Consider the following 16097-nt stretch of genomic DNA (forward strand, 5'->3'; position numbering starts at 1 on the left):
TTAACACCTAGCTCTGGGGCTCAATGGGGTTCTGCATTTCTGAATGTCCCTAGACCACCAAAATAAAGAGGTGGCCATGGGAGCCGCTTCCAACAGCTGCTTCCCAGGATCAGGGGCGCAGTGCAAGGGACAGCAGAGACGCCAGACACGGACGCTCTCGCAAGCCAGAGCGGACAACACAGATGTCTGCTCTCAGCTTCACCCTGAGAACAGAGGAGCACCAATCGAACAGGCCGAGCTTCCTAGCTGCAGTTAGGTGGCCTGCCCTTTTCCTCATCTGTTGAGAGCACTGACAAGCAAAACCCTTATGATGGTTTCAATAAATGCAGGGGAACAACTGACAAACCCAACACCCTTCATAAACAACACCTAGGATGAATGCTCCTCAACACTGTAAAGGCCACACACGCCAGGCCTAAAGTTAATATCACAACTGCAAAATGCTGAAGGCTTTCCTCTAAGGTACGGAGTAAAGACTAAGTCGTCTAATTTCACCACAAGTATTCAACAGCTGGAGAAGAGCAATTAGGAACAGTTACAAAATAAAAGGCACCGAACTCAGAAATGACTCTGTCCTGTCTGCCAAAGACAATCATGTGGAGAAGACAATACAGAGGGGTCTGGGGACGTGGCTCCCCAAGTCAAGTGCTGCCTTGTAAGAGAAAACCCATGTGCTGAGTCAGATTCCCAGCAGCCTCACAAAATGCGGCAGGCAGCATCCATCTGTGACCCCAACTGGCCACGCACGTGTGTACAGGCTAGGGGCTGACACTGGGGGACTTCCTCAATCTCTGCCTTAGTTTTTGAAACAGTCTCTCACTGAAATTGTAACTCACCAACTAGGCTAGACTGACTGGCCAGCAATCCTCCTGTCTCCACATACCCAGGACTGCAAACACTGATATGCCCAGCTTTGAGGGGCCTCAGGGGGATGGGATGAAGAACGTGTATATGGGTGTGGGTGCTGGGATCTGAACTCAGGCCCTCATACTGAATGGCAAACAGTTTAGTCTCAGCCATTTTTCCATCCCTTTGGCTGTTGATTTTAATCTGAGGTTTAAAAAAAAAAAAACCTTCTTATGTAAATCAACACAAAACATGTGACACATAAAACATGGTAAATATTAATTTTATAATGGTAACTTAGAAATTAAAGTTAGCATAGAAGCAATATATTTAAACAACATAATGCAATTTCTTATTGTTTCATCAAAATACTCAGCATTTATACCAAATTTAATCTTTAAATGATAAAAGTAATTTATGTGCCCTACAATAGCAACTACACTACTATTATGTTTTAATGTGAGACACTCAGAAAATACTTATGACTTTTCTAAAACAAATCACACCAGTAAATTCTATATTGGCTGCATTAACATGTATAACCCTTACTATTAACAAGCCAACTAGCTTTAAAACAACAACAAACAATTCTTTAGCACTACAGGGGAAAAAGCAGTTCTGTAATAGTTTCTCATTCTAAAGCATGAAATAGTTAAGGATTTCAAATCTGCCTTTTAATTTATAATACATATGAGAAAAAAAATGAAGTCCAAAATAAAGGCCTGAATCATTTCAGTTTTTCTTTTAAATGATTTCCAAATAAGATCTAAAATAGTGTTTGTGGCTATATGTTACGGCTTGTATATACAGTGCTCCTCATGGGCATAGGTACCCAGCTGATGGACCCACCCACGGAAAGGTAACAGAACTGAGTTACCACAGATGAGTTCACACTGAGGACACCATTAGGAGCTGGGGACTGCTTAAGGAAATCTGTCTTCTCCTACTTTCCTAACACTACTGTTTCTGTGGCCAGGAGCTACTAGGTCTGCTCTGCTAAGTCTTCTCTGCCATGATATTTTGCCTCATCTCAGACCCACAGTGACAGGGCCAAGCACCAAGAACTCAAACTTCTGAAACGGTGAGCCAACAGCAAATCTTTCCTCCCTTAAGATGGCCTCCAGGGTATTTTGTTATAGCAACAAAGATCTGACTAACATCTGGTGGTGCTCTGAATGAGATTTGCCGGTAAGTTTCAGGCATTTGAATATCAGACTCTGGAATGATAGCCCTGTATGGGGAGGTTAGGAGGTGTGGACTTGGTGGAGGAAGTGTGTCACTGAGGGTGGACTTTGAGGTTTCCAAAGGCTCCTGCCATTCCCAGTATCTCCTCTGTTTCCTGGCTGTTGTTGAAGAAGTGAGCTCCCAGCTCTTGCTCCAGCCACCTGCTGCTCTCTACCTCCAGTCCACCATCGTGGACTCACAGCCCTGAGGAACAGGAAGCCCAGAGAAGCCCTTTCTTCTGTAAGTTGCCTTGGTCAAGGGGTTTTATTACAACAATAGAAAAGTAACAAAGACACTCTATCATAGAACGACAACTCGACAACTCTATCTAAAAATATGTCTGCTCCCACGGAACCATATTTCCCAGAATTATCTGCCTCATCTGTTTTTTGCTAAGCATCAGATTAAAATTCGTCACACTGCAGCAGCAATCTAGTTAACTTTCTGTTACCGTTTGTCAGCACAGCCCAGCATCAGTAGGTCGTCTCTCAGGGAACTGGTTTGCTCCTCAACAATTCTCATCTTCTGCTGAAGTACCGTGAAGGTTTCAGAAGCTGTTGCGTTGACGTGGGTTGGAGACAGGACTGGTCGGTAGGCTGTAGTTTCCATGCGTACCTAAGGTCACAAGGGTACAATATTAGCATGGGAGGATCTCTTACTGTTGGAAACAGTCACTGGCCCTTCCTTGAGAGGATTATACATCCTGTCTTATTTACTAGCGAATAGATATGTGTCCTAAGTTTCTGAAACTTTAAAAGCCAACTTCTCATTCACCATCTTTTTCCCCTCTCCTTCATGAGATAAGCAACATCTCAGGTAGATTTGTTCTATGAGTCAGGGTCCCAGAGTGAAAACATTCATGACATAAAATGAGTGAAAAGTAGAACTGTGTAGCTGTGGTAAGTTATTGAGATTGTTAAGTACTTTGCTATCACATTATAACCTAGTCTACCCTATTTGCTTTTAGTGGTCACATAGTAGGGACCTAAGACTTCTGAGGGAGTTTTCTCTATTGTTACTACTTATTCCCATTATAACAGCATAGTTTATTAAGTGTCCTCCAAAAAACCGATGCTGAAGCCTTGGTATCCAGCCTGGTGGATCCAGTTATCGAAGGTTGATCTTGAGAACACTAACTTCATCACAGGGCTATCTTTGAGGAATTTACACTGAATGAGCTATTAGGAGGTAACAGCTCCTTAGAGGCAGCAGTAGAACACTGGGCACATGTCTGTCAAGGGCACCACTTGCCTCTTTTCCCACTTATCTCTCCCACTGCTTCCCAGAGAGTTCTGCCTTGCTTCAGGACCACAGTGATGGGGCCAAATGACCACAGACCCATAACTATGAAAATATGAGCTACAAGAAATCCTTCTCCCTTAACCTGATGTATTCGACTTTTTGTTGCTACAACAAATCACTGAGAAAAACTTAAAAGGATGACTTACTTTGGCTCACAAACTAAGAGGCTTCATGCCAGCATCATGAGAAGGCTGCTGTAGAGCAAAGCAGCTCATAATACAGTGGCCAGGAAACGGAGAGTGAGAATGTCTGCACTAGCAGGCTTTCTGATTTCCTCCCTTGACCTGAATTCAAGCTCCAAAACCCATGAAAAAGCTGGATATGGTGGCTGTGTATATATGAGCACAGCACTGGAAAGCAGAGACAAGACTCCCTGGGGCTTGCTGGCTAGCCAGCCTAATCTAATTGGTAAATTCCAGGGCAAGTGAGAGATCCTGCCTCAAAAAACAAAGTGACCTGAGGCTGACCTATGGCCTCCAAATGCACACAAACCACAAACAGATACACTGTACACAATAAATAAAACAAACACAATTATTAGCTTACTGTTTGTCTACACTGGAGCAGCAGTGCTCAAAAACATCTTGCAACCTTATTTTCATAATATGAACAAAAACTCTTTACAGGTATTAGTGGCAAATTAGTCATTTCTTTCTCTCATATGAGGCCAAGTTTTCAAAGCTCTCCTGCAGTCAGCCATTGTGGTGCTTTGAATGAGAATGGCCCCAGAGGCTTATAAGTTTGAATGCCTGGTTCCCAGATGGTGGAACTATTTAGGAAACATTAGGAGGTGTAGCCTTGTTAGATGATTGTGTTACTGGGGTGGGCTTTGAGGTTTCCAAAACCTTTCCCAGTTAGCTTTCTCTGTCCCCTGCTTGTGGATGGATTTGTGAGCTCTCGGCCCCCGCTCCAGTTCCTGCTTGTCTGCCTATCATGCTCTCCAACACAATAGTTGTGGGTTCTAGGTCCCACATTAAATACTTTCTTTTTAAGTTGTTGGTGCTTTGTAACAGTAGTTGAAAAGTAGCTAAGAGGGCCATGCAGTACTTACATAGAAACCGAGACCTGGTTCACAGGCATCTTAGTCTCTGTTCTCCCTGCTATGATAAAACACTCATACACCAACAACTTAGGATGGAAAAGGGTTTACTTTCTTCCACAGTACAAGGTACACTGTGGCAAGGAGGTCAAGACAGTAGAAGCTCAAAACAGTGGGTAACATTGTTTCCATAATCACAGAGAAGAAACTCAGCAATTGTAAATTCTCTTTCTCCATTTTATAGAGTCCAAATCTCCTGTCAAGGGATGGTGCCACTGTAGGGGACCAGCCCCCATACTTATTTACCCCAGGAACTCTTGAGGAATGAGGGGTAAGAGACTTGGGGGAGAGAGAGAGAGAGAACGAGAACACAGGATAGACTTGGGGTGGGCCTGGATCCTTATCCACCGGCCCAGAACCTTATTCCAAAGGTCTATTTATAACAATGCCAAGGGGTGGGGCAAAAGACCTCCCCCTTGCTAGTTACAGTCACCTGGTACCCAGGCCTGTGGTCCAATCAACCTCTTATGCAGTCCTGCTGGGTACAGCCACTAGGAAACCTAGTGGGCTCCAAAATGCCACCCAGTCTTATTTAGAAAATGACCCAGGAACATGGCTCAGATGCCCATCTTCTAGGTTATTCTAGATTCTGTTAAATTAGTAACGCTAACTATCATAATTCCATTCCTTGTCAATGTGACACCAAAACATTGCTTTTAAGCCTTCCAACAGCTCGTGACCATTTTATAGTATAAAATTCACTCAGCATAACTTTAAAAAGTCCCAATCCAAAGCCTCTTAACTGTGAGTTCCTATAACATCAAAAATAAGTTGTACACTTCAAACATAGAATAAATATTCCTATTCCAAAATGGGAAAAACTGGGATAAGGACGGGGAAGCAACAGTGACATTGTTTCTCCGTAAGGGACACTTGTGGAAAGGAATCTGCTTGGATACCTTAACCGGGCTGGAGGGCTCAGGAAGTGAGACTCAGTGGCCTTCAAGTATGAAAATCTCGTTGCAGAGGGACAATAATGAGCGAAATGTGAAGGTCTGTGCAAGCATTTATCTCAGAGGCAAGGATTAGCACTTGCCACACAGAAGACTCAACGTTGGAATTATTGGCTCTTTTTCCATTTCCTACCAAGGGTTCTAGCTGCAGCTGAGAAAAGAAAGCAGATTTGGGGGATTTTAACCCTCTACCCTCTGATTACTGACTCTGAATACAGCACAGCTCAAAGATTCAATTCCTGTCCCTGCTCACAGGCATTCCCAGGACAAGCATCCATCACCAACGCTGGTGTTCTGGTTGTAGAAGGAAGAGGTAAACAAAACGACAGGTTGCAAGACCAGAATCCCTCTTAGGCCTCCCCTCAGCTCCCCAGTCCTTGTGAGTTCCATCAAAAGAGTTCAGAGGAGACAGGGAGAACGCAGTGTAGAAGGTAGGTAGAATTTGTTATAAAGTAAAACAGAACGTGTGAGAGTGGACATTGACCAAGGAGCCACTTTAAGGGTGCACTCTGAAACAAACTTATCTTTAGGAATTTATTAGTGACAGGTCATAGGGTATCTGAAAACTCTCTTGCCCAACAACCACCCCCACGACATATGCCTCACCCCACCATGGGGAAACAAAAATCAATGTCAAGCTTCGGAGCCCTTGGAAGTAACTGTGGCATAGGGATGCTGAGCAATGAGAGGGCAGCCCTGGCAGTCAGCAAGAAGACCCCTCAGTAACTGGGGGATGCTAAAGGAGTGTGAGATAAGGACTTGTGTCCAATACATGTATCTGCTGAAGTGAAGCTTGAAAGTCAGAGTCTCTCACTTTTATTGCAGTTACTCATTCATCCCATCCTCTGGATCTGATAAGCCCAAACATGGCAGCACAATGCTATACACACTCCCACAATCCACAGTCCTGTGGCAGATCCTCTGAGTCACAGCTCTGTAGCTCAGGCTAATAAATTCTTTGCTTTTAAGGTTCTATTCATCTTTGGTTGCTAACATCCCAGCTAAAGGATAAAGAAAATGGGTACAGTTGCAGAAAAAAATAAATTAAATATATTTAAAAATAAATTAAAATAATAAAGTCTTTAAATAAAAGCTAAAGTAATGTAAAAAGAATAAGCCACATAAAGATGGGAAATACACAGGGCATCTGGATCCTGTATGGTGCTTTTTTGACCTTGTATTTTTTAAATGTTAAAATATAAAAGCAATAGCTGCTCACAGACATTGGGTTATGGGAACTGCTAAATTAAACCAACCTATATACTTTAAGAATGTCTTAACTTCAAAATGGAAGTCAGAAAATGTTACATTGGGGGAGGGGCTATGCCTTTGTTTCCACAGAAAACAAAAGGTTATGGTTCTCCTCAAAATTAATGAAGATCAGATTTGATTGTGGAGACTTCCTGAAAATCTTGGTTATAGACATGAAAACAGAAATCAAGAAAGACTACAGAACAGGTGACATCTATGTTGATTCCTCTACTATGGGAACAGCTCTGAGACATGACAAATCTTGTTGGCTACAGAGTCCTCATGACTTATTATTACATACCATCCTTTCATATAGCATGCATAGAGGTTTGGTTATACAGTCCAAACAAACTTATAAAGTTAACAGATGCCTTTTACCTGGTCAAAGATAAAACAAAAAATCATCTTTAACTGACTTGTGCACACTGCACATTCCATACTTGTGTTAATGCAGATATATATGTTACCTTTAAAAGTTTGTGTTTTCAGAAGGAAAAAAAAAACAGACATCAATAAAGACAAGTAGTCTGGTGATCCAGCCTCTCAGAATGCCTCTGTTATAGTTTCCTCAAAATTCTACAAACAGAACAACTTCAAAGCTGCTGGCTGAGATGGTCCAGACTCAAACTATACAGCCAAGACTTCAGATAAGCTCTACACTTCGCTATCACACAGAGAATAAACACAAAATAATATAGCTAGCTCTCCAGGACTTGACCAGTATTCCAATTTTTCTCAGGGTCTCCTAAAGATGCCATTGCCACAAGACAACAGGAAGCAGTCTAGAGAGTATGACACCCTCATTCCAAAGAGGTGGGGTGGGTGGTTTCGGGTCCTTTGGTGGGTTATGGATGTTTGTCATCATTTAGAGGGGTTGGTTACAAGTTGTTATTGATAATGGTCAGAAAAATAATCTAAAAGGAGATTAGATTCAGGGACCTCTCTCTGAAGGGAAATAAGGGGGATATAATACATAAATTATGGGAATCTACTTTTAAACAACCACTAGTCTCAAATATTTTACAACGGTATGGATTTCTGTATATTGATCAAATTTAGGGTTATTTTTGTTATACTATATATACATACATATATAATATACAAAATTTATATGTGTGTTTAATCTTGTTTAAGCCATTGTACCTATACAACTCATTTAAAAATATAAAGTTCTAGTCCTTGAAAGCTAATATTATAAACCATTTAAAATAATTAAGAAACACAGGTTAGTAGTTAGTCATCTACAACAATCAAACTTGTAGTCATGCTAGGTATGCTTTTAAGGTCATACAGAGCTATATTTTAGATAGCTAGATGGTCTTCAAACAATTCGGAGACCTACAGAATATGGAATTTAAGATGTTTTAATAACACAAGACTTTTCATGACAGGGAGATGCCAAGGCTTTTCATCATAGTGAGACTCATCTGCTTCTGGTAGTACGTAACAATCTATTTCAAAAAATGATGATGGGCATCGAAGAACCTCCATATGGAGTTTGCTTTCTTTATGACAAAGTTAGTCACTGGGCAAAGAAACTGCCCTTGCCTCAACTACTGACATTATACTGCCCAAACTGGACAAGCAGGACACAAAAGAAGGTGACAGCCAAATTTTGCCAAGACAAAGATGGACAGTTCTTCAAAATTCCTGCTTCATAGAAAAGTCTGTCAGATGTTCTATGTCTGTAGGCCAAAGATGGATGCCCCAATGTTGCAGAGGAATCTTGGGTGGCTGTCCAGGCAGCCAGCTGTCTCTGTCATTTATACAGTTTTAGAAGTTGTTTGCTCTGCACTTCCTGTTTACTTGGGTAATATTATATCCTTCTTGGGTTGCTGATAGAGTTGAAGACAAGATAGTTATAGTTACAATTTTCCTTGTTACCAAATTCAGAAACAAAAAGTTATATGAGAGATAGAAAGTGTATAAGGTAGAGAAACAGAAAAGCTTAAATTGTTTATCTAAGAAAATGCTTTGAGGTCTAAAAAGATAGTTTTGTGTTGGTAATACAAGTTAGGATAGAAAGTGAATTAGGTACAAAACTTTGGACTCACTAAGATAGGTTAGAAAATAAAGTCTTTCTCTAAATTTGCCAAATACAAATGGACTGGACATTGTGGATATAATTCCTACCTGTTCTTATTGTATAAGGTTTTGCTATGTTAGAGTTAAAACCTTTTCTTTTTATTAGACAAAAAGGGGGAAATGTTGTGGGATATTTGTACACTGTGTGAAGATGTATTTGCTGTGACTGGTGTAATAAAAAGCTGAACAGTCAATAGGTAGGCAGGAGGTGTAGGCAGGATTTCCAGGGAGAGAAAGGAAGAGGAAGAGAATCTAGGCACACAAGAGTTGCCAGGAGACATGGAGAGGAAACAAGAGGTGCAACATGGAAGAGAGGTAATGCCATGTGGTAGAATGTAGATTAATATAAATGGGTTAATTTAGGTTAGAAGAGCTAGTTAGGAACAAGCCTAAACTATAGGCCAAGCTTTCATAATTAATAACAAGTCTCCATGTCATTATTTGGGAGCTGGCTGGTGGGACAGAAAAAGATGTGTTATAGAAAACAATCCATATGCCCAGGTCTCCTTACAAGAATACAATGGGAAAGATCAAGCCAGTATCTTCTCTACAAAACCTACCACTCCTGTAGAAATGTCTGCCAATGAGAACTACCTAGATGAACTCCAGGACACAGAACTTAAAAGAAAATCCTAATTTCAATTTCATCAAAGAATTCGAGGAATTTAAAGAAGATACAAAGAAACAGATCAGTGCAATTACAGTGAAAGAACTTAAAGAGAACAAATGCCTGAACACACAGGAAGCATTATTTCAGGCTGAAGAGTTGAAGAAGCACATCAGAGAGACTGTGGAAAGAAATACAAAGCTATAATTATTAAAACACAAAATACCACCAAAACCACAAAAAACACCACCCCAAATCAACAATACTGTGACCACAATTGACACACACATTTCAAATGCTGGATGGTGGTGACATATGCTTTTAATCTCAGCATTTGGGAAGTAGAAGCAGGCAACACTCTGAGTTCAAGGGCATCCTGGTCTATAGAGTGAGTTCTAGGGAAGCCAGGGCTACACAGAGAAACCTTGTCTCAAAAAAAACAAAAAGCAAACACACATACATACTTTTCAATAACAACTTTAAATATTAATGGCCTCAATTCTCTAATCAAAAGATACAAACTGGCTGAATCGATCAAGAAATCAATCCATCTGTTGCCTACAAGAAACATCTTAGTTTAAAGATATGTACTATTGCTGTGGGATGGTCTGTATGTCAAGTGTGTTGCTGATTGGTCAGTAAATAAATCACTGATTGGCCAGTGGCTAGGCAGGAAGTATAGGCGGGACAAGGAGGAGAATAAAGCCTGGAAGTGGAAGGCTGAGAGAGACACTGCCAGCCTCCACGATGAGAAACAGCATGTGAAGATGCCGGTAAGCCACGAGCCACATGGCAAGGTATAGATTTATAGAAATGGATTAATTTAAACTGTAAGAACAGTTAGCAAGAAGCCTGCCACAGCCATACAGTTTGTAACCAATATAAGTCTCTGTGTTTACTTGGTCGGGTCTGAGCGGCTGTGGAACTGGCAGGTGAGAGAGATTTGTCCTGACTGTGGAACAGGCAGGAAAACTCTAGCTACATACTATCTTGGAGTAAAAGGATGTACAAAAGTACTCCAATCAAAGGAGACTAGGAAGCAAGCATTGCCATCCTAATATCTGATAAAATAGACTTCAAACTAAAACTAACAAATGAGATAAAAAGGGACATTTCATTCTAATCAAGGGAAGACTTAACCAAGAAGACATTACAATCCTAAACATATGCACCAAACTCAAGGGTGCCCAATTTCATTTAAAAAAAAAATCTAGTTCTGGATTTAAAACACAGATTAACTTTGATCTTTTAATAGTAGGTGATTTCAGTGTCCTACTTTCTCTAATAGATGGGTCATCTGGACAAAAAATAAACATCAGAATTAACTGATATCATATAACAAATAGACTTATTATCTACAGTATATTCTACATAAACAACAAAGATTACACATTCTACTCAGTGGCACATAGAAGCAGAACTAAAAATAGATGACATCCTAAGATACAATAACATATCTTTACAAATGCAAAAACATTAAACCACTCCTTATATTCTATCTGACCATAATGCAGTAAAATTTGAAATTGACAGCAAAAAGAAAAAATCTCTAGGAAATATACAAACTCATAGGGATTAAACAACTCATTAAAGAATAATGAAATGGTAAAAGAAGAAATCAAGAAAGATATTTACTGTAACTAAATAAAAATAAAAACACAAGACACTAAAACTTCTAGGACATAATGAAAGCAGTCCTATGAGGAAAATTTATAGCTCTAAGTGCCTACATTTTAAAAAAAAATCAGAAAGAGCACAACTAAATAACTAAAGATACAACTCAAAAAGTTGGAAAAACAAGAAAAACAAACCAAATCCAGACGCAGCCAATGGCAAGAAATAATAAAAATCAGAACAGAAATCAATGAAATAGAAAAAAAAAACAAAAAACAAAAATATAAAAAATCAACTAATCTAAGACTGGTTCTTTTGAAAAGGTAAACAATATTGACAGATCCTTGGCTCACCTAACCAAAAAGAGAGCCAGGACCCAAACTGACAAAATAAAAAATGAATAGGGAAGCATTACAAATGACACCAAGAAATTCATAATATTATAAGGGAATATTTTAAAAACCTGCACTACATTAAACTGGGAAAGCCAAAAGAAACAGATGAATTTCTAGATTCAGGCAAACCACCACAATTAAGCTAAGAAGTCAGCAACCAAAACAGACCCATAACAAGTGAGGGTATTCAAATAGTAATAAGTTTTCCAGCCCCAAAAAAGTTCAGATTTCCTGCAGAACTCTAGCAGACATTCAAAGAACAGTCCTCAAACAAGAGACATAATCCTTAAACTATTAAAAAAATAGAAACATAAGGAGCACTCTTTGTACAAAGCCAATAACATTCCATTAATCAAACTGGGTAAAGATGCAACAGTGAAGGAGGAGGAAGAAAGGCAAGAAGAGGAGGGAGGGAAGAAGGTAGGGAGGGAAGAAGGAAGGAAGGAGAGAGGGAGGGAGGGAGGAGGGAAGGAGGGAGGGAGGGAGGAAGAGGAGGAAGGAAGATATACTAAAGACCAATATCCCTGATGAACACAGACTCAAAAATATACAATAAAATACTTTAAACAGAATATCGACATGCATCAAAAAGATTATACATCATGACCAAGTTGACTTTATGCCTGAAATGCAGAGATGGTTCAATATATACAAGTCAATAAATGTAATAAACCACATAAATGGATTTAAAAGACAAAAATCACATGATCTCAATAGATGCAGAAAAAGCCTTTGACAAAATCCAAAATGTTATCATGATAAATGTTCTAGAGAATGTAGGGCTAGAGAATGTAGGGCTAGAGAGAAAATACACACACATACACACACACACACCACAATAAAAGCTATATGCAAGAAACCCACAGCCAACATCATCCTAAATGGAGAAAATCTTGAAGAAATCACACTGAAGTCAGGAATGAGACAGGGATGTCCACTATCCCCACATTGTGCTCAAAGTATCAGCCTGAGCAACAGGCAAGAGAAAGCAATTAAAGGGAAACAAATAGGGAAAGAAGTACTCAAACTATCTCTATTTGCAGATGATATGATACTACAGAGATCCCAAAAATTTCTACCAGAAAACTTCTAGAAACAATAAATTCAGAAACATGGCAGGACACAGAATCAACTTCCACAAATGAACAGCTTTTCTATATACTACGAACATACAGAGAAGACCATGGACACATTCCCATTCACAATATACTCTAAGAAAAACACCTAGGAAAAAACCTAACCAAGGAAGTGAAGGACCTCTACAATGAAAACTTTAAACCTCTGAAGAAAGAGATAAAGACACTAAAAAATGGAAGGTGTTATTGTTTGTATTTGCTCTTTTGGGGGCCTGCCACCCAGCTCCCAAATAAATCACACACAGAGGCTTATTCTTAATTATAAATGCTCAGCCTTAGCTTGGCTTGTTTCTTGTCAGCTTTTCTTAATTTTAAATTCACCCAACTGTCTTTTGCCTTGGTATACCTTTCTTTCTTATTCCATTGCTGGTTGTGTAGCTGGGTGGCTGGCCCCTGATGTCGTCCTCTTCCTCTTGCTCCTAGATCTCTCCTCTCCCAGATTTCTCCTTCTATATATCCTCTCTGCCTGCCAGCCCTGCCCCTCCTGCCTCGCTACTGGCCATTCAGTTCTTTATTAGACCATCAGGTGGTTTAGACAGGTATAGCAACACAGCTTCACAGAGCTAAACAAATGCAACATAAACAAAAGTAACACACCTTAAAATAATAGTCTACAAAAGAAAGACTTCCCAAGCTAGTGGATCAGAATTAACATTGTGAAAATGACCATTTTACCAAAAGCTATTTACGGATTCCATAAAATCCCAATTAAAATCCCCATCTCATTCTTCACAGAAATAGAAAGAAAAAAACAAAAACTATCCTAAAACTCATATGGAACCACAAATGATCCCAGAGAGCCAAAACAATCTTAAGCAAAAAGAACAATGCTGGAGAGATTATGGTTCTAGAACTTAAGATATATTACACAGCTATAGTAATAAAAACAATATGGTATTGGTACAAAAACCAACACAGAAGAACCAAACATGAGTACACATAATTTCAGCCACTTAATATTTTACAAAGATGCCAAAAACATATACTGGAGAAAAGAAAGCATCTTCAACAAATGGTGCTGGGATAACTGGATAGCCACATGCAGAAGGATGAAATTAGACCTGTACCTATCACCCACGTAGGAATTGGACTCAAGCCCTCCAGAAGAACAGCCAGTGCTCTTAACAGCTGAACCATCTAGTCAGTATCGAGTCCAATACTTGGTATCTTGAGATGCTTTATACTTGCGTTATCGTTTTAAGCTTTTGAGTCAAAAGTAAAGATAGAAGACAAGTTCAGCCATGGGCTTGTAAGGAGAGTTTCAGAGGGTATAGGACAGGGCCTCTTCGGAGACTGTGAGAATGCCCATAGTGTCAGGGGCAGATTGTTTTTGGCTGGTGTCAATTTCAGAAGGAGAGAAAGGAGGCTGCAAAAGACAAAAGCGATCTTTCTGAGACCTCAGAAGACATGGACGCTTACCAGTTAGGGTCTGCTAAGGTAGGTAGAGATGAATATATTTCATTAAGGCACAGTTACTTTTTATTTAGTTACTTAGTTATGCTTGGAAGTAGGGTCTTGTGTAGCCCAAGCTGCCCTCAAACTCACTGTGCATTGAGGATGACTTTGAGCTGCTCATCCTCAGGTCTCCACCTCCCAATGCTAGATTTACAGGCACACACCACCACATGGGCTTGGCAAGCACCCTACTGTGATACACCCCAGGTGCCTCCCACCTTCGGTCTTGTATGTTTCTTTCTGCCTTCTGGCTCCAGGTTCCTCTCTTCAGGTTGCAAAGTAAAATTTCTTCCTAAGCACTGGAGGTAATCTTAACCTGGCCTGTGCAGGTGAAGTGCCTGCTGTCTTCATCACACCACGGACTGAGTCATTGCAAAGGAGTCAGCATAGTGTCTGTAGCACTGACACCACATTCGTATGCATATTTCCAAAGCGTTTCCAGATACGGGAGACATCCGCTGTCTGCATCAGAAAGGATCTGACTGACTACAGGCATGCAACTTTTATCAGAGGAAACTAACAGATATGTGTTATGTCCCAAATAGTGCCTGGAGCCGGGCAGTGGCGGTGCACGCCTTTAATCCCAGCACTCAGGAGGCAGAGGCAGGCGGATCTCTGAGTTCGAGGCCAGCCTGGTTACAGAGCGAGTTCCAGGACAGCCAGGGCCACACAGAGAAACTCTGTCTCCAAAAGCCTAAACACTACTACTGAAGAATGCTTGGAAAGCAGATGGTTGGAAATGCCCTTCATCCTCTTTTCCCCTCCCTATCACTGGGGGAGTCCATGAAAAACCAAGAGTCGGTTGTCCCATGTTGATTAACATGTCTTCAAGTAGGATTACAGTCCTTAGGGTTTTTTTTTTTGGGGGGGGGGGGGCGCCCAGCATAGTGCCCTGGCTGCTGTGGGTGCCAAACAAACATGAAAATAAATATTTAACAAGGTCTACTCCAGCACAGGCACGAAACAATGCACAAATGAAAACTCCTCTTGTCTAGGAAGACAGCCAGGGAAGAAAACCAGTGGTAGAAAACCAAACATTAAGCCGGGCAGTGGTGCGCACGCCTTAAATCCTAGCACTCAGGAGGCAGAGGCAGGTGGATCTCTGTGAGTTCGAGGCCAGCCTGGTCTACAGAGTGAGATCCAGGACTGGCTCCAAAGCCAGACAGAGAAACCCTGTCTCAAAAAAACGAAAAGAAAAGAAAAAGAGAACCAAACGTTAGTGTTGAAAAGGCCTTCCCAGGAAGGGAAAGGCGGCTCACGGAGAGGTCTCAGCGACCCGCCACCCTCCTGCAGCTATGATCCAGCCAAAGCCAATGGAGCTTGAGGCGGTTTTCACTGCCAGGCAGAGTGCGGAGGCATGGTAAACCAAGGCCCTCGAGGGCTGGGGGATGGGACGGACTCGGCCTGGGAGGGAAGGGACTGGTGGCCTCTCCCCTGCGCCGCCCACCTGGCTTTACCTACCCGGCCCCAGCCTCACCCCTAATTCATCTACCAACCTGTAGTTCCGTCCCGCGGCCACCAGGTCTGTTTCCATGGGACTAAAGCGCTTTAAACCAACCCGCTCGCCCGCCGGGCTGCTCCCGTACGCAGGCGCACCCGAGGTAAGGCATGCCGGGAATTGTAGTCTTCCCGGCCCAGCAGGGCCCTCCGCATGGGGAGGGACCCTAGCCGGAATCCCTCAGAGCGTCGGGAAACGCGCCGCCACGTGATCCGGATGACGCCATGCTCCATTGTGCTCCCAGCAGGGTATGCTGGGAAACGTAGTTGCTGCCCTCTCCCCTGTGTCCGCTTTGCCTAGACAACCCTGCTCACCTTGCAGGAAGCAAGAGTCCAGGATGAGGTGTTTCCAGTTGTAGGAGGACCAAAGGATCAAATAACTTCCGAACGATGGGAAATTAACAAGTTTTTGCTAAGGAGAATAAAAATGGGAAAAAAAAAATCAGCCTGTTCTTGTAAAAGGAATCCAACCCGACCCTCTTTCATTAATGATCAGGTGGACAGTAAGCCACAGGAAGCTATTCTCTAATATTCTGTCTCTTCAGCATAAATTACGACACCCTGTTGACAGGTAAATGAAAAAAGAGAGAAGGCGGGAGGGAGGAAGGGAGGGAGAGGAAGGAGAGGGAGAGA

The 16097-nt window shown here is 41.4% G+C and overlaps 1 protein-coding gene across 13 annotated transcripts in view; it reads right to left on the reverse strand.

The window, feature by feature from the left end:
* Ccdc150 (coiled-coil domain containing 150) overlaps nucleotides 1-15662 on the reverse strand; it is a 91675-nt gene extending 76013 nt beyond the window's left edge. For 6 of the 13 annotated variants that reach the window (XM_059278375.1, XM_059278381.1, XM_059278383.1 and 3 more), the window contains exons 1-2: nucleotides 15445-15662; nucleotides 2522-2685 (exon numbers count right to left, since the gene is read on the reverse strand). In XM_059278375.1, coding sequence (XP_059134358.1) covers nucleotides 2522-2685; nucleotides 15445-15501 — 221 coding nt within the window. In that variant the 5' untranslated portion in view covers nucleotides 15502-15662. Of the gene's footprint in view, nucleotides 1-2521; nucleotides 2686-14185; nucleotides 14369-15444 lie in introns of those variants that run through there. The other 7 variants (XM_059278386.1, XM_059278385.1, XM_059278376.1 and 4 more) reach the window with 6 other exon arrangements.
* Nucleotides 15663-16097: the final 435 nt, after the last annotated feature.

The sequence above is a fragment of the Peromyscus eremicus genome, chromosome 13, assembly GCF_949786415.1.
Source record: "Peromyscus eremicus chromosome 13, PerEre_H2_v1, whole genome shotgun sequence".
Taxonomy (NCBI): domain Eukaryota; kingdom Metazoa; phylum Chordata; class Mammalia; order Rodentia; family Cricetidae; genus Peromyscus; species Peromyscus eremicus.